The following is a 25,274-nucleotide window of genomic DNA, read 5'->3' on the forward strand; positions in this document are numbered from 1 at the left end:
CAACTAACTGACTCCTAAAACGTAATACAGTAAGTCGAATGCTTATAGAATAAAGTAAAAAAATATAGAATAAAATAAAATACAATAAAATAAAATGAGATAACGTGGAATAGATAGAAGGAATATGCTTATGTATATGGAATAGGCAATTATGTATATACAGATATGTGCATTAAAGTGGCATGTGGATAAAGCGAGGAAGTGCTTGGGATAATACAGCACAGTAGACAACAGTACGGCGCAGCAATACAGCATCACGAACAACCCTGAACAGTGACACAGTATGCGGTACAGTATGCTACATATAGTACAGTAGGTAGTGGAGCCCATGTGTGTGGCTCAATGAGGACCCCTGGTGAGGTCAGCATTGACAGTTCTAATGGCTTGTGGGAAAAAACTCAGTCTCAGTCTCTCTGTTCTCGCTGTGTGACTGCGGAGGCGCTTGCCTGAACGCAGCGGCTGGAACAGTCCATTGTTGGGGTGATGAGGATCCTTCATGATCCTGCGGGCTCTGCTACTACACCTCCTGGTGTATAACTCCTGCAAGTGGGGGAGGGTAGTTCCAGTGGTACGTTCAGCTGAACGCACCACCCTCTGCAGGGCCCGCCTGTCCTGAGCAGAACAGCTCCCAAACCAGGCAGTGATGTTGCCTGTCAGGGTGCTCTCCACTGCTCCAGAGTAGAAGGACTTGAGGATCCTCACCGAGACCCAGAATTTCCTCAGCTCGCCTTCCTCACCAGAGTGTCTGTTTGTAAAGTCCATGTTAAGTCCTCTATGATGTGGACTCCCAGGTATTTGAAGCTGCTCACCCTGTCAACAGAAATCCTGTTAATCACCAAGGGCACGTGCGTCCTCGATTGTGGTCCTCGCCTAAAGTCCACAATCAGCTCCTTAGTTTTGCTGACGATCAGGTGGAGGCTGTTGTCCTGGCACCAGAGTGAAGGGTCAGCCACCTCCTCGCGGCAGGCCTTTTTGTCGCAGTCGGTGATCAGGCCCACGACAACGGTGTTGTCAGCAAACCTGATGATGGTGTTGGAGCTGGACCTGGCCACACAGTCATGTGTGTACAGGGAGTACAGTAGGGGGCTGAGGACGGAACCCTGGGGGGATCCTGTATTGAGGGTGAGGACGCTTGACATGTGCTTCCCCACCCTGACCACCTGGGGGCAGGCTGTGAGGAAGTCCAGGATCCAGGTGCACACCGGAGCATTCAGTCCGAGCTCCTTCAGCTTGACAGCCAGTCTGGTGGGGACTATGGTGTTGAAGGCTGAACTGTAATTGATGAACAGCATTCTCACATAGGCCCCCTTCTGGCCATCCAGATGCGTGAGCGTGGTGTGCAGTACCTGAGAGACCGCGTCATCCGTGGATCTGTTCGGCCGCTAGCAAACTGCAACGGGTCCAAGGTGCGGGGGAGGGAGGCGCAGATGTAATCCTTAATCAACCTCTCGAAACACTTCATGACCACCGAGGTGAGGGCCACCGGACGGTAGTCATTCAGGCAGGCTGGAGAAGCGATCTTCGGGACAGGAACGACGGTGGACCTCTTGAAACAGGACGGGACCACTGATTCAGCCAGGGAGATGTTGAATATTGTGGTGAACACCGGGGCTAGCTGGTTAGCACAGGTCTTCAGTTCTCGCCCAGATATGCCGTCTGGGCCCGCAGCTTTCCTGGTGCTCACCCGCATCAGAGCCCTCCTGACCTCGTGCACGGACACTGAGAGTGCGCGCTCATCCCCAGCGGTGAAACTCCAATTAGCCGACGAGCTAGCAGTGCTGTTGCCAGACTCGAACCGCGCATAAAAGGAGTTCAGTTCGTTGGCTAGGGAGGCGTCCACGCTCGTGGCTGGGGAGGAGCTGCGCTTGTGGTTCGTGATCGTCCGCAGCCCAGTATGTCCCAGTTTCTATCCGTCTGCAGCTGCTTTTATCTGGATCTAACCGTCATAACGTGTAAAAACACAACTTATGTCCGCGGTGATAGCTATGGGATGTGTCTGTGAAACTTTAACGTCTCTTGTAACAGAATATTCACAATTGTAACCAAGGAAGTCTTTGCAGTTTATATATGTCATGTGACATTTAAGTAATTATAGGCAATACTATAGTATTTGAATCCAATGTTTATATGTATTTTCTATGTCTAATATCCTTGTTTAGGCCTATATTTGGAATTTAGACTATAATTACCATGATTTATAGATGAGTTCTATATAAAATAAAGACATAATTTATTTTGCAATTATCCTTATGCCTCTGCATTATTTTACCTGCCCTGTCTTAGATTCTAACCAATGCAGTCCTTTTTACCTTTTGAAATACCTTGAAAAGGCCAATGCAACCAATAAAAGGCAGTTTCCAGTTGCCAAAAAGTGATTGTAGCATCTACCTTGTTACTGAAAGGCAAATTATGCCTCAAAATGACTTGGTTTCATTCACAAGGGTTATATTTTAAAGATTAGTCCAGTCCTTTGTACATGTTGAAATAGTGTTTCCACTTCCCACGTGATTGCAGCTCCAACCTTGGGACTGAAAGGTTGTTTATGCCTAAAAAAGACAAGACCTTGTGAATGAACATTTTCAGCCATCAAACCAACTTCCTCGTACCCATAAAGATAATAACACTTTATGGACTGCCCAGAGGTGGATGTGGTTGTGGTGAATGGCCCAGAGGAGGATGTGGTGCTGGTGGTGGACGGCCCGGAGGAGGAGGTGGTGGATGGCATAGAGGTGGACATAGTGGTGGTGAACTGCCCAGAGGAGGCGGCGGTGAATGGCCCCGTGTAGGTTGTGGTGGATGGCACACAGGTGGACATGGTGGAGGTGGATGGCCCAGAGAAGGATGTGATGGTGGTAGATGGCCCAGAGGAGGACGTGGTGGGGGTGGACAGAGATGGATGTGGTGGTGGTGGATAGCCCAGAGGAGTATGTGATGGTTATAGATGGCCCAGAGGAGGACGTGGTGGTGGGGGACAGAGGAAGACGCGGTGGTGGTGGATGGCCCAGAGGAGGAGGTGATAGATAACCCAGAGGAAGACGTGGTGATGGCTGACAGAGGAAGATGTGGTGGTGGATGGCCCAGGGGAGGATGTAGCGGTTAGCCCAGAGGAGGACGTGGTGGTGGTGGATGGCCCAGAGGAGGAGGTGGTGGATGGCATAGAGGTGGACATAGTGGTGGTGAACTGCCCAGAGAAGGCGGCGGTGAATGGCCCAGAGATGTGGTGGGGGATGGCCCAGAGGAGGACATAGTGGATAGCCCAGAGAACGACGTGATGGTGGTGGATGGCCGAGAGGAGAACGTGGTGGTGGCAGACGTGGTGGTGGTGGACAGAGGTGGACGTGGTGGTGGTGGGGGATGGCCCAGAGGAGGACGTGGTGGATAGTCCAGAGGAGGATGTGATGGTGGTGGATGGCCCGGGTAGTTGTGGTGGATGGCGTAAAGGTGGACATTGTGGTGGTGAACTGCCCAGAGGAGGACATGATGGATAGCACAGAGGATGATGTGATGGTGGTGGATGGCCCAGAGGAGGATGCGGTGGGGGGGGACAGAGGTGGACCTGGTGGTGGTGGATAGCCCAGAAGAGGATGTGGTGGTGGCAGACAGATGAAGATGTGGTGGTGGTGGATGGCCCAGAGGAGGATGTAGCGGTTAGCCCAGAGGAGGACGTGGTGGTGGTGGATGGCCCAGAAAAGGAGGTGGTGGTGGACAGCCCAGAGGTGGACATGATGGTGGTGGATGGCCAGAGTTGGACATGCAAACATTACAATTACTATTGTATAACTATTCCATCATTGTTTTAAGTTTTCCTCTTTTGTCTTATTCAGATTGGCTGTGTCAATTGCCCACGGCTTTACCACAGGAGCTGCGCCAAGAGAAAGGTTTCTGCACAAGCAGAAAGAAAAAGATTATTTGCAAAGTATGCCAGTGAAATCTCTACCACCCCACTTCTACTGTGTCAATTTAGATACACTGGTATATTGTATATAGTTCTATATCGTTTTTATCATTGTGTTGTTCTGACTGTGTTTATTAAAATATCTTATGTTGCATTTGTGAAAAATATGTCTGTAGGATACAGGATGCAAGACATTAGTATTTCCAAATATGTACCTTTAAGGAAACATACTGTGCATATGTCCACTGAAACAAGGTCGGGGACATAAAGTATTTTTCTTTCTGGTGATGAGGTAAGTAAGTTGGTTTGATGACTTAAAATATTCATTAACAAGGTCAGATTTAGATGAGTTAGTTATTTTGACGCATAATTGATGCTGCAATGCTGCAATCCCTTTTTGGCCAGTGGATTGACCTTGAAGGTATTTCAAAAGGTAACAAGGAATTGGTTAGAATCTAGGGCACAGAGCAGGTAAAATAATGCAGAGGCATAAGGATAATTGCGAAATAAATAATGTCTTTATTTTACATCGAACCCATCCGTAAATCATGGTAATTCTAGTCTAGTTTCCAAATATAGGCCTAAACAAGGATATTAGACATAGCAAACACATATAAACACCAGAAACAATACTATAGTATTGCCTATAATTACCTAAATGTCACATGACATATATTAACTGCAAAGACTTCCTTGTTCACAATTGTGAATATTCTGTTACAAGAGACGCTAAAGTTTCACAGACACATCCCGTAGTTATCACCACGGACATAAAGTTGTGTTTTTACACGTTATGACGGTTAGATCCAGATAAAAGCAGCTGCAGACGGATAGAAACTGGGACATACAGCGTTAACAGGCCACGCGCGCTTCGGACGGAAATCGGAAAATCACTTTTTGGCACGACACCGGCAGCTAGATCCCTGACAACACCGCGAAAGGAAGAAAAACAACAATTCATTAATTAATTCATCGTACAAACATCAATTCATTCATTGACGTTAATAATATTGTGAATTCACGTGTTCCGTCAAGAAAAACGGGAAACGGATAAATTAGGAATTATATTCCAATGGAAAAATGCATTCATAATGCATGAATTATTTTTATTAACGCTATCAATTACTGCCAAGTCATTACATGCAGCCTTCTTTAAAGTTATGCATTAATATCTGTGATACATATCTATGTATGTATAATATACTACCATTCATATTTATTACGCAACTCTGTGGAATACTCGATTGTGATTGGTCAATAAGGGCAGTCAGCGCTCAGTTATTTATGAATAACGTCAGCTGGGTTGTTATTGACCGTTGCCACCGGCAACCACTGGATTCACGCTCCTTGTCCTCCTGTTGGTGTTGTATTTTGTTATTTTTTCCGCATTATCCCTGACATAAAAGCGTCCATTCATGCATGCGCCTATTTGTGTCACTTTGTTCTCAATGATAATTCGTCTGAATGCGCCCGTAAATACTCACTTAGCCATTTTGGATGAGACACAAGACAAGCTAGTATTATCCGTATATAAATGAAGGAAAATACATGTGTGATTGGAATGGGTGCGTGACCACCGTCGGACGGGGCGACACGGTTACCCCGTCGCTAACCCGGGACGACGACGTAGCCGGGCAGGACCCCGAGTCCGACGCGTGACGTACACGGCGGGTCTCGTTCCCGGAGCTTCTAGAGCGTTCTCTTATTGATTGGCTCGGCCGACCAATCAAGCGGAGCCGCGGTCGCGGCGCAGCCAATCGCGGCGGAGCGGGGGCGGGGCTCAAGGGCATCCTCTCGCCCGTGTTGCCGTGGATGTGGGAGAGTCCTCTGGCCGCCACGCCGGGATTACGCTCAGCGACTTTGCTATTAACGGCTCGTCTTACGTAACGGATCACACATAGTAACACGGTCCCGTGTCTATTCTCACAGGAGGAAGAGCTCTTTCATTTCATTTTGGGAAGGTCTTTCAGACAGGTTACGTAGTTACGCGCGCGCGTGTGTGTGTGTGTGTGTGTGTGTGTGTGTGTGTCAGGTGCGGTCGTCGGGGAGTAAACAGGCGGATTCAACGAGCTCGTCATGTCGGTGGTCGGCATCGACGTGGGTTTCCAGAACTGTTACATCGCCGTGGCACGGAGCGGTGGCATCGAGACCATTGCCAATGAATACAGTGACAGATGCACGCCGTGAGTATAACCCCGGCATAATAATAATAATAATAATAATAATAATAATAATAATAATAATAATAATAATAACCTGAGGAATAATGTCCCGTCGCTTCTCCGTTACGCAATGCGCGAGTGATGGTGGACGTGGAAGATGCGTGTTGATCGCTTTATTAATTCATTCCAGGTGCTCACCGCTTTATTAATTCATTCCAGGTGCTCACCGCTTTATTAATTCATTCCAGGTGCTCACCGCTTTATTAATTCATTCCGTGCCGTACCAACTGTGCATGTGCGTTTCAGTGACGCGGTGAAACGAGCCTCTTCTCTCGTGGCGAGAAGTGTTTTCTTTGAGCGTGTGACTGTCAAACGTGGTCAAACGTCTGGTCACAGCGTGGAGAGAGAGAGGAGAGAGGAGAGAGGAAGAGGAGGGGGAGGGAGGGAGAGAGAGAGAGGGGGAGAGAGGGGGGGGGGGTGGGGGAGACAGAGAGAGGAGAGTGAGAGGGAGAGAGAGGGAAGGAGAGAGAGAGAGAGAGAGAGAGAGAGAGTCCCTACATGTGAATCTGTCTACTGGGGCATTTTAGTGCTGCGCCATGGCCGTCAAAGCTGGCAGATGGGCAACGGAGGAGACACGCAGTTAAAGCTGCAGTGTGTACAATTTACGGAAGGGACTTGGCAGAAATGGAATATCCAGAAGTATGTTTTAATTCGTGTATAGTTAGTTAGTTCCTCCCGTTCCTTCTGGAACGTTGGGCGACGAGTACCCACCATTTGCTCCTTACCGGAATGGCTTCTTCTCGTCGTTTCCGTAACATGTTTTTTTTTTTTACGGGGTGAGGTTGTTAACCCCACGCCCAACCCTCAACCTAATCCCTTGAAAATAAAAATCGTTGTGTTGGCGTTCTTTATCTCATGGCCGTGGGTATGCTTCCACGAAGGCCGCCATGTTACACAGCCATGTTTCTTCTACAGTAGCCCAGAACGGACAAACCATACAATGTCTCTAAGAGAGGGACGTGCACATTTTTCGCCGGTTTCGCCACCATCGTCTCTTCCATGGAAGCTGCCATGTTAAACCGCCATGGGGAGGGGTAATCAGTTGGTTGGGTTCTGTATCCTCACTGCTAGATGCCACTACATTCTACACACTGCACCTTTAAAGGGCCTGTGTGGGTTATGGAGCCGATTTATATATGTATCCATCTGTCTGCCTATCTGCCCATCTATCTATGATTAATATTGTAAATCAGTATAGATTCTAAATCAGCACGTCACCAAAAGGTGACGTGGTGATATTGCACAGTTCTCCCCTAGTGAACTGACACAGAACCGTTTTTCCTCCATGCAGTAAACTTATAATTTTAACATTTTGTCAGCGACACAATGAACTTGATCATCTTGAGGCATACGTTTAAGAAGTGATGGCTAGAGGAAGCATCTGTGTTAGTTTTGAAGGTGAACTATTATGGATCACCTCCCCACTTTAGTTGGATGCTAGACTCCCTGGTGACATTTCCTGAATCTCAAGCTGTCGCTTAACACATCAGTCACGGCATGCTTTCAGACAGAGTTTAATTGATTTTGTCACAGCTATTGTCAACAAGACTTATTTTACTGTTCCTGATTTGGTGTCTGTTTCTTTCCCAATCCCAGGGCATGTGTGTCCTTGGCGTCGAAAAACCGCATCATTGGAAATGCAGCCAAAAGTCAAGTAAGATCAATAGTGAATAGCAAAGTTTCAGTAAACATAAATGTGTCAAAACTAATCTTTTTTTCAGATATATTTTAGGCTGTTAGTCTCTGTGCTAGTTCATGGTACCCAAAAGAATGTTTACATTTTAGGATCGAAGACAAAGAAGTATCTAACTATTTTCAATGGTCATTTTAATAACAGGTCTCTGATATCTGTGTTTCAGGTCATAACAAACTTCAAAAATACAGTCCACGGTTTCAAAAAGTTCCATGGCAGAGCGTTTGACGACCCATTTATTCAGGCTGAAAAACCCAAACTGCCCTACAGCTTGCACAAACTGGCCAGTGGCAACACCGGAATTAAGGTAAAAGCAGTTGAACACAATATCTTCACAGTTTTCTGCTGCTTTCCGGCTGGCTCAGCACACTGTTGTCACCATGCGGCATTGTTGTTTTTTATTTCATTTTCAACGTGTTTAAACTCCAAACAGCCAAACTAGCAACCATTTTAGGTTCATGTGACATTGTTTTTGCCTCATTTCAGGTTCGTTATTTGGACGAGGACAAAGTGTTCACCGTGGAGCAGATAACTGCAATGCTGCTGACCAAGCTGAAAGAGACGTCGGAGAGCGCCCTGAAGAAGCCAGTGGTGGATTGTGTCATATCGGTAAGCGACGCAGGATTTACACAAAACCACTGACAGTATTATTCAGCACGTGCTCTGAATAGTATTTTTTGATTTGCGTGTTTTATTTTCACAGGTCCCGAGTTTTTTCACAGATGCTGAAAGACGATCTCTGTTTGACGCGTCTCAAATTGCAGGGCTCAACTGTTTACGTCTCATTAACGACACCACTGCAGGTGAGTGTCGTTAATAATAATAATAATAATAATAAGATTATTATAATTATAATTATCAGATAATCTTGCATCAGAAATCTGTAGTCAGAGACTGTAAATCATCAATTGCACACAGGTAATATCATTAATATAAACCATGTACAGAGTTAATGTTATATATATTTCAATGTACTAAAGTGTTGTTTTGGTGTTTTTGTTCTGATGTTTTATTTTATTTAATTATAGTGGCTTTGGCCTATGGCATCTACAAACAAGACCTACCCACTCCCGAGGAGAAGCCAAGGAATGTGGTGTTTGTGGACTTGGGACATTCCTCGTTCCAGGTCTCAATCGCTGCCTTCAACAAAGGAAAACTAAAGGTTAGCAGTGACATTCTTACATCTATTTCATAATTTCCAACTCCTTCATGTCATTAAAGCAACAATTTGTTTCCCCCCAGGTGCTTGCGACTGCCTTTGACCCTTCCCTGGGCGGGCGCAACTTCGATGAGGCCATGGTGGATTACTTCTGCGAGGACTTCAAGGCCCGGTACAAGCTCAACGTCCGGGAGAACCCGCGGGCCGTCCTCCGGCTTTACCAGGAGTGTGAGAAGCTGAAGAAGCTGATGAGTGCCAATTCCTCCGACCTGCCCCTCAACATAGAGTGCTTCATGAATGACATTGACGTCTCCGGCAAGATGTACAGGTGAAAAACAATGTATCTCCGCTTTATAAAAAAAAAAAAAAAAAAATATATATATATATATATATATATATATATATATATATATATATATATATATATTTTGCCCCGAGTAAATCTGAAGTCGATCATGCGATGAATCTAACCGGATATATTTGATGTTTTCATCCCTCTCCTTTGATTTTTAGGACCCAATTTGAGGATTTGTGTTCCCAACATCTGTCCAGAGTAGAGATGCCGTTGAAAGCAGCCCTTGAACAATCAAGTACGTCTTCAAATTGGGGTTTAAGTCACGTCGATTTATATGGCTTCACAATCCCACATTTCACATGGGAACCACCACTACGCCCTAATCTTTACCTCCCCCCAGGCAGGAAAACACTTCCACAAAAACCACACCAGTTTGCCCAGGCAGTAATGGACGCCGAGTGGCCAACATAATTAGTATTATATACTAACTCTTGGGTTATATACCATTTAACGCGACTGTATGGGAATCTATTGTGCTGATGCTCTATTGAAGGCCTCCGGTGGATGTGGGTCAGCAGTGGGACCAGTCCCGTGCGGTTTGAGTGTTTTTGAACAAATTAATTAAAGGAAAAACAAAACAAACAAGCCAAAGCAGTTCTGCGCGTGCTTTGTGACAGAGCTCAGCCGGGACGAGATCTATGCGGTGGAGGTGGTGGGTGGAGCCACCAGGATCCCAGCGATCAAAGAGAGGATCATGAAGTTCTTTGGAAAGGACGTTAGCACCACGCTCAATGCAGACGAGGCTGTTGCAAGGGGCTGCGCACTTCAGGTACATTTTACTTTTTTGTGTTTTATTCTAATTGTCGCTTTTATGTCAAATCACTGAGCAGTGATTTTTTTTGTTCGGTCTGTTTTAAAGGACGTCGGTGTAACGCGTTTCTCCCTTGATGTTGTCTGTGCCCGTGTAGTGTGCAATCCTGTCGCCGGCATTCAAGGTGCGTGAGTTCTCCATCACTGACGTGGCTCCTTTTCCCATCACCCTGCGCTGGAAATCACCCACGGAGGACGGAGTCGGGCAAGGAACACTTTTTTCCTTTTTACTTTCAGAGTTAAAAATGTGATAGGGTTTCATATGAGCTGCTGGAAACGTGCCGGCTGCATCCCCACAAACCTGAAGTCTCTTTCATCGCATTCTGGTCGCAGGGAGTGTGAGGTGTTCAGTAAGAATCACGCCGCCCCCTTCTCCAAAGTCATCACCTTCCACAAGAAGGAGCCCTTTGACCTCGAGGCCTTCTACAGCAGCCCCCAGGAGCTCCCCTACCCAGATCAGAGGATAGGTACTGCAGTTATTAATGTCGATGAGGAATTGCCGTGTCTCCTCGGGTTTCTTCGCGATCCCTCGGAGGCGGAGTCCCTGCGGGGCTCTGCAAATTGGCACACCGTTTTGGGTCCTGAGAAACACTCATATAGACTGTGCGACTAAGAAAAACATTTACACACTTTATGCATTTGCAGAGTTCCGCATTGTGTGTGCAAGTGCACACCAGTGTTTACATATAAACATGCGCAGTTTCATTTGTGATGTCAAGGGGATTTGGGATGTTAATCCTGTATTGTTTTCTACCTGTATTTGGACCCGAAAATACTCTATCGGTCTTGTAAAATCAAAACAAGTCTTACTCTAATTCTGACGGCTCTTTCTTCCAGTTTTTGACCGAATCACACATTCTACTCATTCATTTTTTTCCTCCAGGGTGTTTTTCCGTGCAGAATGTGGTCCCTCAGCCAGACGGGGACAGCTCCAAAGTCAAGGTCAAAGTGCGTGTTAACCTCCACGGCATCTTCAGCATATCCAACGCCTCCCTGATCGAGAAGCAGAAGGGCGAAGGAGAGGACGCGCAGATGGAAATGGAACCTCTGGTGCAGAATGAAGGCAGGCCTGAAGACCAGGTGGGGACATTTTCCACCTTTGTCTATCGACATTCATCGCCATTGATAAACTCTTCTATTGGCAGCAGAGGGTTCAAAAAAGAGGGTTGAGAAAAGTAACAGTCCTGAACTTTAGAGATATTCTTTAATCCAGTCCTTAGCAGATCTACCCATGTCTGCTCTCCTAATCATCCGCCCCCCATTTATATTCACAGACTATTCCTACGCTAATCAGTTATCGTGCTTTTATGTTTCAGACTAAAATGCAGGTGGACCAAGAAGGTCAAAGCCAAGCGGACCAGCAGAACGAGGATGCCAGTACGAGCAGCAAGGTCAGCTCGCCTCCGATTACAAGGAACCTCATTTATCTTCTAAAAATGAATACACACTGGGCAGTCCAGCGATGTGCACTGTGTGTCGTACACCCATACACACACACACACACACACACACACACACACACACACACACACACACACACACACACACACACACACACACACACACACACACACACACACACACACACACACACACACACACACTCACTCACACACAACAGCATTTGGGATGGGATCGATGTTTTTATCGCTGCTTTCCCGATTCAGGAGGGCGGCACTGGGGAAAAGCTGGACCCGGTGGCGGGGGGAAGCAAGCTCAAAATCAAGGTGAAGAGCATCGATCTGCCCATTATAACCAACGCCATAAGGCAGCTGGACAAGGACATGCTTAACGACTTTGTGGAGTGCGAGGTGAGTCCCTCTCGTGGCGCCTCCAAATGCTGAGTCAGGACCCGGTTGAAATTCTGATTGTTTGGGTCTAAGTGAAGGAGGGATTTACTCATTTATTTGCTAAATCATACCTGTGCTATCTGGTTGTCCTTGGTCTTGGTCCCTGCACTTCATCAATGTTGTGTTTCCTGAGGAGAAAAGGTGTTTGGCGTCTCCCTCTAGGGTAGGAAAGGGCAGTTCTTCAAGACGACGATCTTCAGTGATTTATGTTGTCCCTGCAGCAGGGAAATCGACTGTAATGTTTTGTACCCTAGAGATCCGACTGCTTTTCCACACTACAATATAAAGAAAGAAAAAGCAAAGCGTGGCAGGTTTTATTCAATATCATTCATTGTCTTTCAACAGAACGGTTTTGTCATGAAATTGAGACAATTGAGTTCTGACATTTTGAGGCAGTTTTGTTTAAAAGCTAAATATTTATGTGATATACTTGATATTAGGGCAGTCCATATAGTACAATGTAATAAAACTCAGTTGGATTCTTTAACATGTGATTTTGAATATACTGCATAAGCAGATACTGTACTCAATATTGATAATGTGTTTGATTGATTATTACAATGATGCAGTTTTCCATATTAACAGCCTGCCTGCAGGTGGCCTGTGTCATAACCAAGTTTTCTTTTCCCTTAAGGGCCAAATGATCTTGCAGGATAAGCTAGAGAAAGAGCGGAATGACGCTAAAAATGCTGTGGAGGAATACCTGTATGACCTGAGGAACAAACTCTGTGGGCTCTTTGAAAAGTACATAACTGCAGAGGTAATGGCAGATTTTTTGGGGGGGATTAATAACAACAGCTTCTGTCTATTTAAAATTATCTCTACAACACAGTGGGGATAAGTGTATTAGGTTTTGCTGCTACAGAGTCCTTGTTATTTTCCGACAGGACGGCAGCCAACTGACGCTGCTGCTGGAAGACACAGAGAACTGGCTTTACGAGGAGGGGGAGGACCAGCCAAAACAGATCTACGAAGACAAACTGGATGCGCTCAAGGTTTGTGGTAACTATGTGACTCAGAGGTTCTGTTCACACTTGGCTTTAAAATGCAGCTTGTGTAGCCAGCTCTAAATGCAGCTGTGAATACACCCAAGACGCATTGAGGAGGCGTTGAGATCAGGGACGCATGGGGCCACATGTAGTAGTAGTCTGAAGTAATCAATGTCATGTCATCATGTAATCAACTATGTCAATAATACAAATCAGAAGTAATTAGTGATGGGTTGGTGTCGACATTCAACCTGAGAAGTACATTGGATGATCTTAGCTTCAAACTCATTCCTTTTGAATGAGTGAAGTAATGACATGCAGTGTTACCTTTGTTGTTCAGAGGTTTGGTCAGCCTATTCAGGAAAGACACAGAGAACACGAGGACAGGCCGAGGGCTTTTGAAGAGCTGGGCAAGAAACTGCAGCTTTACATGAAGACAGTGGATTCCTATAAACAGAAGGTGAACTCAATAGAAAAAAAACATGTTTTGATATTTATCAATGCTGTTATCAATTATCATGGTTTATTTATTTTTAGGAGCCTGTACACTTTACACAAAAAAATAATGTCACAGGTTTTTGTTGTTTTTGTATAGAGCTAATGAGTTGTTTGTCTTGCAATGTAATGTGGATATAATATAATTTATAACCACATAGCCATTGACAGGGTAGGTCTCTAGTTCATATTAGAGATTCTCTTTTTTCCATCTCCATAACAGGATGAGCGGTACATGCATCTGAATGTGGAGGAGATGGCCACTGTGGAGAAGTGTGTGACTGAAAGCATGGCCTGGATGAACAGCAAGATGAATGCCCAGAGCAAGCTTGCAGTCACTCAGGACCCAGTTGTAAAAGTAGCAGAAATAATTTCCAAAATACAGGTATGTGAGTGATCATTTAAAACAAATGTACTGCCTCGTAATCAATCAGCAGTGACCCCTCTCCCCAAAAAACAATGACACTAAAATGCTGTTTTCTCGTACTCTCTAGGAATTGGAGGATATTTGTTACCCTGTGATCAACAGGCCACAGCCCAAAGTGGAGGAAGCCTCAGAAGAGAGTGATAAAAACAGAGCTCATAACGGTCCGACTGGCCAGCAAGGAGCGCAGGGCAAAGGAGACACTAAAGGGGGTCACCAGACAAAGCCTGCGTCAGGGGAGATGGAAGTGGACTGAGAGCCGCTCCGCCTGACGACCAAAGTCGACCACCTCCCCCTAGTCTCCATCACTGACCATTTCAACATGACAAACACACAAATACCTGGGACCAACTCTTTCTGTCTACTGGCCTCTGAGCAGAGTATTTTGTGCATTTGTTTTCAATGTCCACCTGTTGTCTTTTTCCGTTTGACTCCCCCCAACCTCTCCATTCTCATGTGTGACAACAGTGTGCTTACGTTCTGAAGAAAGACACCGCAATGCGGAATGTTAATGCAATTTAACTCCGGTTTTAAAGTAGACTGGTCTCGTCCCTACCATAGAGCTCGGTAAGATTTTGTGTTTGCATTCCAGACAATCTCATTAACGTCCCGTGGCAGCGGTCATGTCACTCAGAACCTTCTAGTGGAAGAGGTGTAAAGATTGCTGTCCAAACTAATTGCCATGGCTCATTGATTTAATAATACGTATGCAATAATACATTATATATAAATTTGTATTAAATAATTTTTAATTTAATAATTATGTTTCAACTCTAGAATCTGTAAATACTATTTTAGTAATTTAAAGCAGCCAGCAAATCTAGTATGTCTACATTCCTTGTGTGAAAAAAAATGGTACAGCTTGATGCAGCAAATCTCTAAAGTAGCGGTTGGCTTCAGGTTTCCTGTCTACGTTTTAATTCATTTTCCATATATAAGTCATGGGATTCAAAGACAACTACTAATAAAAACAGCTAATAGTAATTTTAGTGTTTTTCTTGAGCATATGACAGCTGGGATATGTATGTATAGATAAACTTAAAAGGTGCAGCGTGTAGAATCTAGAGAAGGGACTTGGCAGGAGTAGAATATAAATTTCATAATTAAGTTTTAATGACTGTATAATTCCATGAAAATAAGAATCGTTGTGTTGGCATTACCTTAGAATGATCCGTTTTTATCTGCATAGGTAGCAGGTACACTTCGTGGAGGCCGCCATGTTGCGCAGCCATGTTTCTTCTACAATAGCCCAGAACGGACAAACCAAACACTGGCCCTAGTTTCATTTTCCATTGTGGAAAACAGCACTGAATCATTGACTTTTTTTTATTAATGCCATTAAAATGTCTTGAGAAACGTACATTTTGAACGGATATGCACTAGTATCGGCCAACGAGGAAAAAAAAATACATTTAGAAACATGGCAAAGTCGAACGAGCGTGATTGAAATTTTTAATTTAGACAAAGTTATAATTTAAAGACAAGTCGAAATGTGGTAATTGAAGAGTAAATGTTAAGATAAATGTCATCAATAGTTTGAGAATAAAAACAGCATTTTGAGAAAAAAAAAAGGCTTTCTTCATACCTCATTCATCCACAAAGGCAACCTGTACAGTGGGCACCTCAAGCCTCCACATTTCCACTGTGAGTCGTACAGCTTTTTGGCCCTAATACTCTGCCGTACGGCGCTTGCGCACCACCGCCAGTTTGTTGACAAAGCGAGGCCCGGGCGCGGCCGCCGACGTGGGCGTGGCACGTTGACGTGAACGCGCGTGACGTCAGCGCGGCCCCAACGGGCGGAAATTTTCAAAATGGGAGAAATGGCGGCGTTTTGGAGGCAAAAAGAGCAATAACGTCGACGGGGGCCGCTCGGAGCTTGGCGTTCGGTTTATCGACGCGCGCGGACACCGCCTTTCGCCCGCATGCGTCGGCGAAACAGCGCCGTGCAAGATGAGCGCTTCAATTCGGGATAAAATTGAGGTAAGTTGGGGAGCCAAGCTCAAGCCCGCTAGCCCATTAGCTGTAGCCAAGCGGTCGTTTGTTGTGTGTGAGTTGGACGACTTCAGCCATGGCGCAGGGACCACGGAACTAAGTGTAAACTTTAGCTGTTTAGTTGATGTCTTGAGACGTTTAGACGCAGTTGAAAAGCCGCTCGGGCAGAGTGCGTGCAGGCTCTTCGTCTCGTATCGCAGACCGGGTTTCGTGGGAGAAAGTGATCTGCCAAACACGGTTCGCCGTCCGCTGGGTGGGCTATAATCTGTCAAATATCACCCTCGCTGGAGGAAACAAGGTCGTTCCGAGTCATAAATAACCCTCCAGTCACAAGGCGGGAGCTGCAATCACCTTTTGACAAGTGCAAAACAGCATGTTATGGTTCGACAAGTGCAAAACTGCATTTAAGGAGTTGTGTTGGCCCTTTAAATGTATTTAAACAGGTGAAAAGGAACTGGGTGGGCTATAATCTTAAGAAAAACGTCAGCCCTCGTGAATGAAACCAAGTCATTTCGAGGCATCGATAGCGTTTCGGTGACAAGGGCGACGCTGCAGTCACTTTTGGGCACGACACTGGCCCCTGGAGACCGTCCGTGGAAACCGCGATAGAGTCCCCCGGTAGGTGTAACAGTCCCCGCCGCGGGAAGACAGCCGCGATAATTAGAGCTTTTCGTTGGTACAAACACAAGAGCGGCAGGTGGAGATGGCTTGTTTGGCTCTTAACGGTATTTGTGGGAGGATTTCTCATGTGTGTTGACAACCCGACGGAGCCCAAACACCAGTCGTTGGCAGCTCTTGTTTGCTGCCAACATGGCACAGCCCAGGGAGACGATTTTTGATGAAATTATTCACTATTTTTCTCAACACTTCTACACTGATTCCGTATTTATTAAAGACGAAGAGAGAATTTTATCTCCTGAACAAGAGCTCAGCATTGAGGTATCGAGTTTTATAGCAATTTATTAGTGAGAGTTCAACATAATATTTGAAATTAATTGTGTGTGCAATAATTTAATATGAATATGATTTATTTCTAATCTTGTTTTTTTTTTTACGGGAAACCAATTTTTATTCCTCGTTTCTCTCACTCAGGATTTTAAAGTCCTCACCCTCCTTGGGAAGGGATCCTTTGCATGTGTTTACCGGGCAAAATCGGTAAACACTGGCATGGAGGTTGCAATCAAAATGGTAAGAGTTTGTCTTGTACAATGTACTTTAATGTAATATATTTTGCATGTCCCCCATTTGCGTGTAGAAAAATACTTTTGTACACTTATAATGAAGTTTTCCTGAACCCCCCCTATAAAATGCTAGATATTTTACAATTTTAACTGTGTAGATAGATAGAATTAAACAGATGGCTATTCTTGCTAAGATATGACTTCTGTTGTGTCATTACATTATTAGAGCCTCCGTTAAGCCTTTGTGGATCCCCGATTCCCCAAAGACCACAGCAACGGAAATGTTCAACGTTTCTTTATGGGGAACAGATTGACTGCTAACCACAGAAGTAAAGCACCGCAGAGCGCAGGTTCAAGATTATTTGCGGGTGTATAATTATCTCCATTGTCGCCCCCTCTGCAGATTGACAAGAAAGCCATGCACAAAGCCAGTATGGTCCAGCGTGTCACCAATGAAGTCGAGATTCATTGCCGTTTGAAGCACCCTTCCATCCTTGAGGTATTAATGCCTTTGGATTTATTAATTTAATGTATGCATTTTCTATTTATTGTTATGGATAATATCATTGTTTCTCATTCTATCTAAACGTAACTACATTTTGTTTCCCAAACGTTGTTCTAATGTTTCATCAATAACCATTTAAATACAGATTCATATTGCCTCACATCATATCATCTTCTCTTAAGACGTTGTTCACAGATGTTTCATATGATTGTTCTCTTTGCATTTCGAAGCTGTACAACTACTTTGAAGACAGCAACTATGTGTACTTGGTGCTGGAGATGTGCCACAATGGAGAAGTGAGCCGGTATCTGAAAGAAAGGAAGGTGCCTTTCTCAGAGGATGAAGGTCGGTCGAGATTTGTAAAATATACCTGGATTTTTTTAAATTAACTGTTTCATTCTGTGCTGGTTGGATGGTGCCTGTATTTCAGCGAATTAGTTCAAAAAGCCAGCCACCGCTTACCTGATGTTATCCCTGTGTTTTAAAAACTAGTGTTGTTTTGTTTTCACAGCACGGCATTTCATGCATCAGATATTGAAGGGTATGCTGTACCTGCACACTCATGGCATCATGCACCGGGACCTGACCATGTCGAACCTTTTGCTGTCAAGTAACATGAACATCAAGATTGCAGACTTTGGCCTGGCCACCCAGATCAAACTTCCAAACGAAAAGCACTTCACCATGTGCGGGACACCCAACTACATCTCTCCAGAGGTGGCCACCCGCAGCGCCCACGGTCTGGAATCGGATGTATGGTCCCTGGGCTGCATGTTCTACGCCTTTCTGATGGGTCGCCCTCCATTTGACACAGACACGGTCAAGCATACTCTGAACAAAGTGGTTCTCGGCAAATATGTGATGCCCAGCCACGTGTCTCCCGAAGCCCAGGACCTCATTCACCAGCTCCTCCAGAAAGACCCCGCCCATCGACCCAGCCTGTCGGCGGTGCTGGACCACCCCTTCATGACCCAGAGCCTGCTGGCCAGGACCAAGGAGCTGAGCCTGGGAGACACCGGCTCCATGGACAGTGGGATCGCGACCATCTCCACAGGCTGCACCTCCTCCTCCTCGGGCAGCAGCAGCAACCGCCTCCACAGGAGAGCCAGGCATGTGATAGGCTCCGCCTTGCCCAACCGTATGACGCCCATCTCCACCATGCCGCGCCAGCCCAGCAGCGCCTGCTTTGAGGATGGAGACCAGTGGCTGGAGCATGGCGACAGAGCGCCCCGGCATGGCAGGAGCAGGGGGCTCAACATCGGAGACGGAGGACAGCCGCACTCCCGCTACCTTCGGAGGGCGCACTCCTCCGACTGCCCTGGCTCCTCTGCGCCGGGCCAGGGATTTGGTCATTCTGAGCTGGGGAGGTGTCACTCTGACGAGGTCCTGGTTGGTCCAGGAAGACCGGCCTTCCAAATGTCCTCCATTCCACACTCCTTCTCAGAGCACGGGCAACTTCCCTCGCCCCCCGTCAAACAGCCGGCCAAGTACGACCAAGTCGATCAAGCATTTTCTCCGGTATATCTTCAAACACTGAACACAGGTGATTAAAGGGTCATGTCCTCTATTTGTTTTCAGCTCTGGGTGTTCGCCGCAATCCACGCACAGTGGAAATCCGGCGTACAGGCAGTTCCAAGACTCAGGGGTGGATCTGGTTTCTAACTGGTTCAATAAAGAAGGTAAAGTCCCTGTTGGTTTGTCTGCCTGTTTGGGGAGTTTTGAGTTAGGTCAGGGTGTCTGCAGGTCCTTTTAAAATGTCTTAAATCAATTTTGACAAATATTAGGCCTTAAAGGTCATTCAATAGTATTCTTCATTTTAATATTAACATTTAGTCAGATTATCTTCATACTCAGCTTTTGTAGATGAAGAGATCAACTCTAACTTTATACTTCCCTTGGTTCTACTTCTCCAGGCTCTGGTCTGAGGAACGCTGACAGCAGCACCCACAGTAGCGCTGGCAGCTTCCACAGCAGCAGAGAGCCCTTAGCGGTGCTCAACCCCTGGAGCGAGCGGGGGGCCGTGCCCCACTACACCCAGCAGCCTCACCCCTCCAACCCGGATGCCTACAGGGAGAACCTGCCGGGAGACGACTACCAGCCGCCCAACGGGAGAGAGATGAAGCCTCCGCAGAACCCCATCTCAGCCAAGTCGCGCTCGGCCAAGGATAGGAAATCTCCCAGGGATGCATTCCCCCCGCTGTGCGCGTCCCGGCTCAAACCCATCCGACAGAAAACCAAAAATGCTGTGGTGAGATGTCCCTCCCTGTGTTGTCTCTGTCTGTTGTGAGGGTATAAGTATTACAGCAAAGTGTCACGTCGGCACCAAAATGCATACCTTTTGTGCAGATAAATGCTAAAAAATAGGAATTTTATTAAATTACATTTAAATTGACTAAACAACAAGTTGAAAGTAACTCAAATAATGTTAAAAAGAAAATATTAAGTATTTCATGAATATGAAATATCTAACATTATTTTGAAATAGTAACATAAATAAGAAAAAATGAAAAGGCAAACATTGACATAACAATTGAAAAGTAAGCAGAGAATTTACAATTGGGGTGAAGTAGTAGGCAGGGTAAGCTTAAGGGAAAATTAAATGTAAAAATGAAATATAGATGTAGAGATATGAAAGGAAACTTGTTAACGATAGAATTGGGGCAGCAATGTTGGAAATCTAACGTGTGTGTGTGTGTGTGTGTGTGTGTGTGTGTGTGTGTGTGTGTGTGTGTGTGTGTGTGTGTGTGTGTGTGTGTGTGTGTGTGTGTGTGTGTGTGTGTGTGTGTGTTCTCTCTCTCTCGCCAGGTGAGCATCCTTGACGCAGGAGAGGTGTGCATGGAACTTCTGAAGGGTCAGGGAGTTCAGGAAAGGGTCAAAGAAGTCCTTCGGATCTCCTGCGACGGTTCCATGGTGAGCTTACGGTACATTAACATTTTCAACCGATGCATTGACGGTTATGGTAGAATTTGGGAATAACCTCTAAATGTTCCAGGTGACGATATACCAGCCTAACGATGGAAAGGGTTTTCCTGTGCTGGACCGACCCCCCGCACCCCCTGAAGATATACTCATCTGTAGCTATGATGACCTCCCAGGTGTGTGTGTGTGTGTGTGTGTGTGTGTGTGTCTGTGTGCGTGCGTGCGTGCGTGCGTGTGTTACAGTTTGTCTTTTGAGGTCATTTCATTTTTATTGTTTCTTCATTTTTTTACTGGTTTTCTTTTATTATTTTAGATATATTCTGCATCATCAGGGTTATTGTATATTGCCATATATTTATTTTGTACAGTTAACGGTTAGGTTTTATTATATATTTTACTTTACTTTTACTTTATTGTAGTCAAAATATATTTTTTCATATATTGCCATTTTCTTTGTTATATTTTTTTATTCTATTGCTTTATTATCGCTTATTTAATGTGATGCAGGGATGAATAAAGTATCTATTTTATCGAACTACCTACTTACTCCCGACAAAAAAAAGCTGGAGTTGGTCCCTGGGCGCTGCCCTGCGGCTGCCCACTGCTCCTAGGTATAGGATGTGTCAAACGCAGAGGACACATGTCGTTGTATCCTACTTGTACAATGACAATAAAGAGATATTCTTATTCTATTTATCTATCTATCTATCTATCAATCAATCTCACCCTATATATTATTCTAAACATTTTATTTTCATTTTTCCAGAAAAATACTGGAAGAAGTACCAATACGCCTCCAAGTTTGTGCAGCTGGTGAAATCCAAGACCCCAAAAGTGACTCTTTACACCAAGTACGGCAAGTGCATGCTGATGGAGAACTCCCCCAAAGCCGACCTGGAGGTCTGCTTCTACGACGGTGAGTTAGCAAGGGTCAACGTCCCCTGTCACCGGCTGTTTATTGACCTAGTCTGCAATCTAAGCTTTGAAGAAAAAAGGCGGGGGAAAGAAATCTTCAGTAGTTGCGTTGTGTCGTGGCGTGACAGGGGCCAAAACCCACAAGACGTCGGAGCTGGTGCGCGTGGTGGAGCGGAGCGGGAAGGCGTGCACGGTGAAGGGCGAGGTGGGGCTGAGCGGCCTGACCCCGGAGAGCAGGCTGTACGTGGAGCTCTCAGACGAGGCTCACGCCATGTGCCTGTCGCTGGAGGCCGCCATCGCCGCAGAGGAGCAGCACAGCGCCAAGAACACGCCCTTCTTCCCCATAACCATCGGCAGGTGAGGACGAGGAAGCCAAGGGGTGACCGGGGAGGGGGTATATTTTAAAATCTCTTTGGTTCTGATGGATCTGTGTCTGCTCTTAATGCCCAGGAGGCCCGTGAACCCCGGGTCCCCGGTCACTTCGTCGCAGCCCTCTCAACCGGCCCCGGCTGACGTGGCCTCGCCGCCCCAACCCCCCATGATCACTCCCTCGGTGGGTTGTTGGTGTAGTGCAGATTTAGGTTTCTAATTTGGTATTGATTGACCATAACGATTGACATCTAATTTTATTTTATACATTTCTAACGTGCTTCAATTTGTCAGAACAGTAAACATGAATTACATTTTTTTGTTGGTATTTGACTTTTGATGTGGCCTTGCTATGAGAACAAGGTATTTGGGCGAATCTCTGAAACCCGGTCCCTGTTCTTACCCGGCATCACACCGATGTATGTGCACCCTGAGTGTGGAACGACGTGTTTTCAAGCTTCCAAATAGTCGAGTGAAAGTGTCTATTTAAACCCACCAGATGATCTCCTACGATGGCTCCGACTTCACCTCTCTGTCTAAGAAGTGCTCCCCCGTCAGGCAGGAGGGGAAGGTGCTCAAGTCGGTGTTCGTGCCCAACATCGGCTGGGCCTCGCAGGTACCACACCAGGTTTTTCCACGACAATCTGACTTTGGAATTTTTGTGATGGTTAAACATTTTTTTTTTCATATTCAATCTTATTTTTATCTTTTATTTTTTGTTAACGTGTTTGGTCCTTATTTATCTCTTACAGCTGACGAGCGGAGAGGTGTGGGTGCAGTTCAACGACGGGTCCCAGCTGGTGGTGCAGGCCGGAGTTTCCTGCATCACCTACACCTCTCCAGAGGGATGTACCACCAGGTACTAAACTGGGGACACATAGAGCTGTCACTGTCATTACATAATCCCCAGATCACAACTATTTGAGCACATCACTATCTTGTTGAGAGATTCCAAAATCATCTTTCCATCCAAATTTTGAGGCAAATTTTAAGCCAATGTTAGAAATGTTGCAGTAAATGTCAATTAGGTGAGTTTCCATCAGTTGGGTTGAGGCAAATTGTCCACCCAAATATTTTTTCCCCCCCGATCTTCACTGCCAATAAATGGCTCTTCTGCAATAGGGAGACAGTTCTCACGCTTTATTTTATAAAAGGAACGACTTAAATTACATTTTTAATCCTAAATGTTGGTCAGACAAGCATCGACCAAATCACATCCATACCAGGATTGAATATCTGTCCAGATACATGAGATAGGGAAATGGGTCGTGTTGATAATCCCTGATGTTGCCATGCAGAATAAAATCAAACCAATCAATATATTCTGACCCAAAACCAGCGGGTTGAGCCTGAACTGTTGAGTAAAAGTCATGTTTTGGATGGGTACTAGTTATTTGCTACTTAATTTTATCTGCACAAGTCATTGGCTACTAATTGGGTTGGTGCTAGTTATGACATGGCAGTGATATTTTTTTTTTTTTTTTTTTTAATTTGTTTACCAATTTGTGGCTTCCCGTCGTCCTCCCAGGTACAAGGAGAATGAAAAGCTCCCGGAGCAGGTGAAGGAGAAGCTCCACTGTCTCTCCACCATCCTGGGGCTGCTGGCCAACCCAGCGGCTCATCGCCTCCCTCACCCACATTAACACTCGACTTCCATATGGTTCTGTTTCTCTGTGCTCTTGTAAATATTGTATCGGTGCTTTTTTTTAATATGTACAGAAGACTTAAGAATTATGAAAATATATATTTTTATGAAGTGTTCATTTTGTACAGTGTCATTAACTGTTGTAGAAAAGTGTGTGTGTGTGTGTGTGTGTGTGTGTGTGTGTGTGTGTGTGTGTGTGTGTGTGTGTGTGTGTGTGTGTGTGTGTGTGTGTGTGTGTGTGTGTGTGTGTGTGTGTTTTTTAATTTTTTTTTTTTACTGTCCCGTTTATCTCAAAACGACTTCTCTATGAAATGTGAGATCCAGAGGCAATAAACAGACTGGGTTGAGAATTTCTGCATTTTTATTTAGCTGTCTTTGTTTTATTTTGTTACCGGTTCAATATTTGTAGAACAAAATTATTAAAGGATTTAGAGCTACAGTACTTTATGGTTTGAATATACAAAACAGTGCTACTCTTTGCTGCCAGGAGGATAGAGGCCTGTGAATGAACCCGTTCATATGAAACATAAACTAGGTCTGTAGTTTAAGAGTTAATGCATTAGAGCTGTTGTAACTTATGGGTGGAAGGAGTCAATAGTATTATGGGATATCAAAAAGAATAATTTGAATTAGTGACTGCAGCTGTTACTTTAAAGTAAGCTTTAACTTTAATAATAAGCCATTAATGTAGTTGTGTATGCTTGCCTTCCAGGATAGATATTTCACATAGATCTCAACTCATTCTTTGCTTTAGAGGCTCAATAAATCCCCCAATTTAACCAAAACAATTCACCATTGCATCAAGTATAGCTTTGGAATTACATTGGAAAGACAAAAAAAAATAAAAAAACCAGAAGGCAAAAAATAAAGTGTAAAGCGAAAAAGCCTGCAGTAGCCAGAGTGCCACAGCCGTTGAAAGCCTCCATCTGGCATGTAATTTAATTTTGAAAGTCAGTTGCGGTTCTAGTCACTTGACTACGTTTTCAGTTAGTACCATTAGAGGCAATTAAAGCTACGACATTTTGAAACCACAGAGTACTGTTGATGTCTGCCGTGCGTACGCACACACGCATCTCCTATAACAAATCGAGAGGGGCGTGGTCCAGGTTGCAGAAATGATCAAAGGTAGCATTTACCATTTATTTCCCATGTAGAAGCACAATGAAGAACACAACATAGGACATACAGTATAGTGGTGTACACAGAAATCAGTCTTTCCACAATAAACAGGGACGCACGCGCCTCAGTGGCCCTCCACCAAGGTCGGAGAAATTTCGGCGTGGAAGCTTCTGCTGACCCCGCCGGCCGAGGGGAGACAATTTCAATGGAATCATTTTGTTTTGTTTTGCTTGAGCGGCGACGTCGTGGGATATTTCTTGATGCTCATGTTCCAGATTGGGACAAATGGGTTTTTCCCCCCCGACTGCGCACGGTGTTCCTTTGGTGCAAGGCCCAAGGAGACGCCGTCTCTCTGGGATGACTCGCTATCACGAGAGAAGCGGACGCCGGGAGCTCCAACCCGCCCCCCACCACCCCGCTGCTGACGGAGGGGATAAAAGCAGCTAAACGGGGTCTCTCTGGGACAAGAGGAGGAGAAGTAAGGTCAGAAGAAGGCCCGCGTCTGTTCATACTGAGTCGGCAGGTTGTCACTCCTTCCCTCGTTCGTCCCGCCGACAAACGCCTAAGGTTGTTTTGTTTTCCAGCAGGAGACCGCATTTCACTACCCCTCTGATAAATATCCATTGTTTGTTCATTATATCACTCGCTTTTTCTTTTATATAAAAAATGTTATTCACCCCATAAAATCTCAATAAAATAAAGTTGCTCTTAGTAGATGTCAGGACAGAGATATAAAC

At 45.2% G+C, this 25,274-nt stretch overlaps 3 protein-coding genes across 3 annotated transcripts in view; 2 read left to right on the forward strand and 1 right to left on the reverse strand.

Moving 5' to 3' along the window:
* Positions 1-5,971: 5,971 nt before the first annotated feature.
* hspa4l (heat shock protein 4 like) lies at positions 5,972-14,148 on the forward strand (the record flags this gene model as incomplete). The annotated part of the gene is made up of 19 exons (XM_080012353.1): positions 5,972-6,078; positions 7,714-7,771; positions 7,977-8,117; positions 8,297-8,419; positions 8,514-8,613; positions 8,839-8,972; positions 9,053-9,297; positions 9,483-9,559; positions 9,942-10,093; positions 10,233-10,339; positions 10,468-10,601; positions 11,018-11,214; positions 11,451-11,525; positions 11,802-11,945; positions 12,619-12,744; positions 12,872-12,979; positions 13,314-13,433; positions 13,692-13,853; positions 13,963-14,148. The coding sequence occupies 19 exons, from the start codon at positions 5,972-5,974 to the stop codon at positions 14,146-14,148; spliced, it is 2,496 nt and encodes an 831-aa protein (XP_079868479.1).
* Positions 14,149-15,757: 1,609 nt separating this feature from the next.
* On the forward strand, positions 15,758-23,652 carry plk4 (polo-like kinase 4). Its single transcript, XM_080012010.1, has 15 exons — positions 15,758-15,872; positions 16,977-17,072; positions 17,469-17,564; positions 17,801-17,915; positions 18,082-19,057; positions 19,149-19,249; positions 19,484-19,818; positions 20,376-20,480; positions 20,563-20,665; positions 21,256-21,405; positions 21,533-21,761; positions 21,855-21,957; positions 22,273-22,389; positions 22,526-22,632; positions 23,302-23,652. The coding sequence occupies exons 1-15, from the start codon at positions 15,843-15,845 to the stop codon at positions 23,414-23,416; spliced, it is 2,778 nt and encodes a 925-aa protein (XP_079868136.1). The 5' UTR covers positions 15,758-15,842; the 3' UTR covers positions 23,417-23,652.
* A 141-nt stretch (positions 23,653-23,793) lies between these two features.
* The window catches only part of LOC307239087 (inositol-tetrakisphosphate 1-kinase-like), a 31,271-nt gene continuing 29,790 nt past the window's right edge, over positions 23,794-25,274 (reverse strand). The window contains exon 12 of the mRNA XM_080012346.1: positions 23,794-24,995. The gene's annotated coding sequence lies outside the window, so the exon portion shown is untranslated. The remainder of the gene's footprint in view (positions 24,996-25,274) is intronic.

Source organism: Zeus faber (genome assembly GCF_960531495.2).
Source record: "Zeus faber genome assembly, chromosome: 13".
In the NCBI taxonomy this organism is placed as follows: Eukaryota; Metazoa; Chordata; class Actinopteri; order Zeiformes; family Zeidae; genus Zeus; species Zeus faber.

Coding starts and splice junctions, on each gene's coding strand:
- plk4 (XM_080012010.1), top strand. CDS start 15,843: ATGAGCGCTTCAATTCGGGATAAAATTGAG. Junction 17,073..17,468: donor TGGAGGTTGCAATCAAAATG/GTAAGAGTTTGT, acceptor CCCCCTCTGCAG/ATTGACAAGAAAGCCATGCA. Junction 21,762..21,854: donor TTCCCCATAACCATCGGCAG/GTGAGGACGAGG, acceptor CTTAATGCCCAG/GAGGCCCGTGAACCCCGGGT.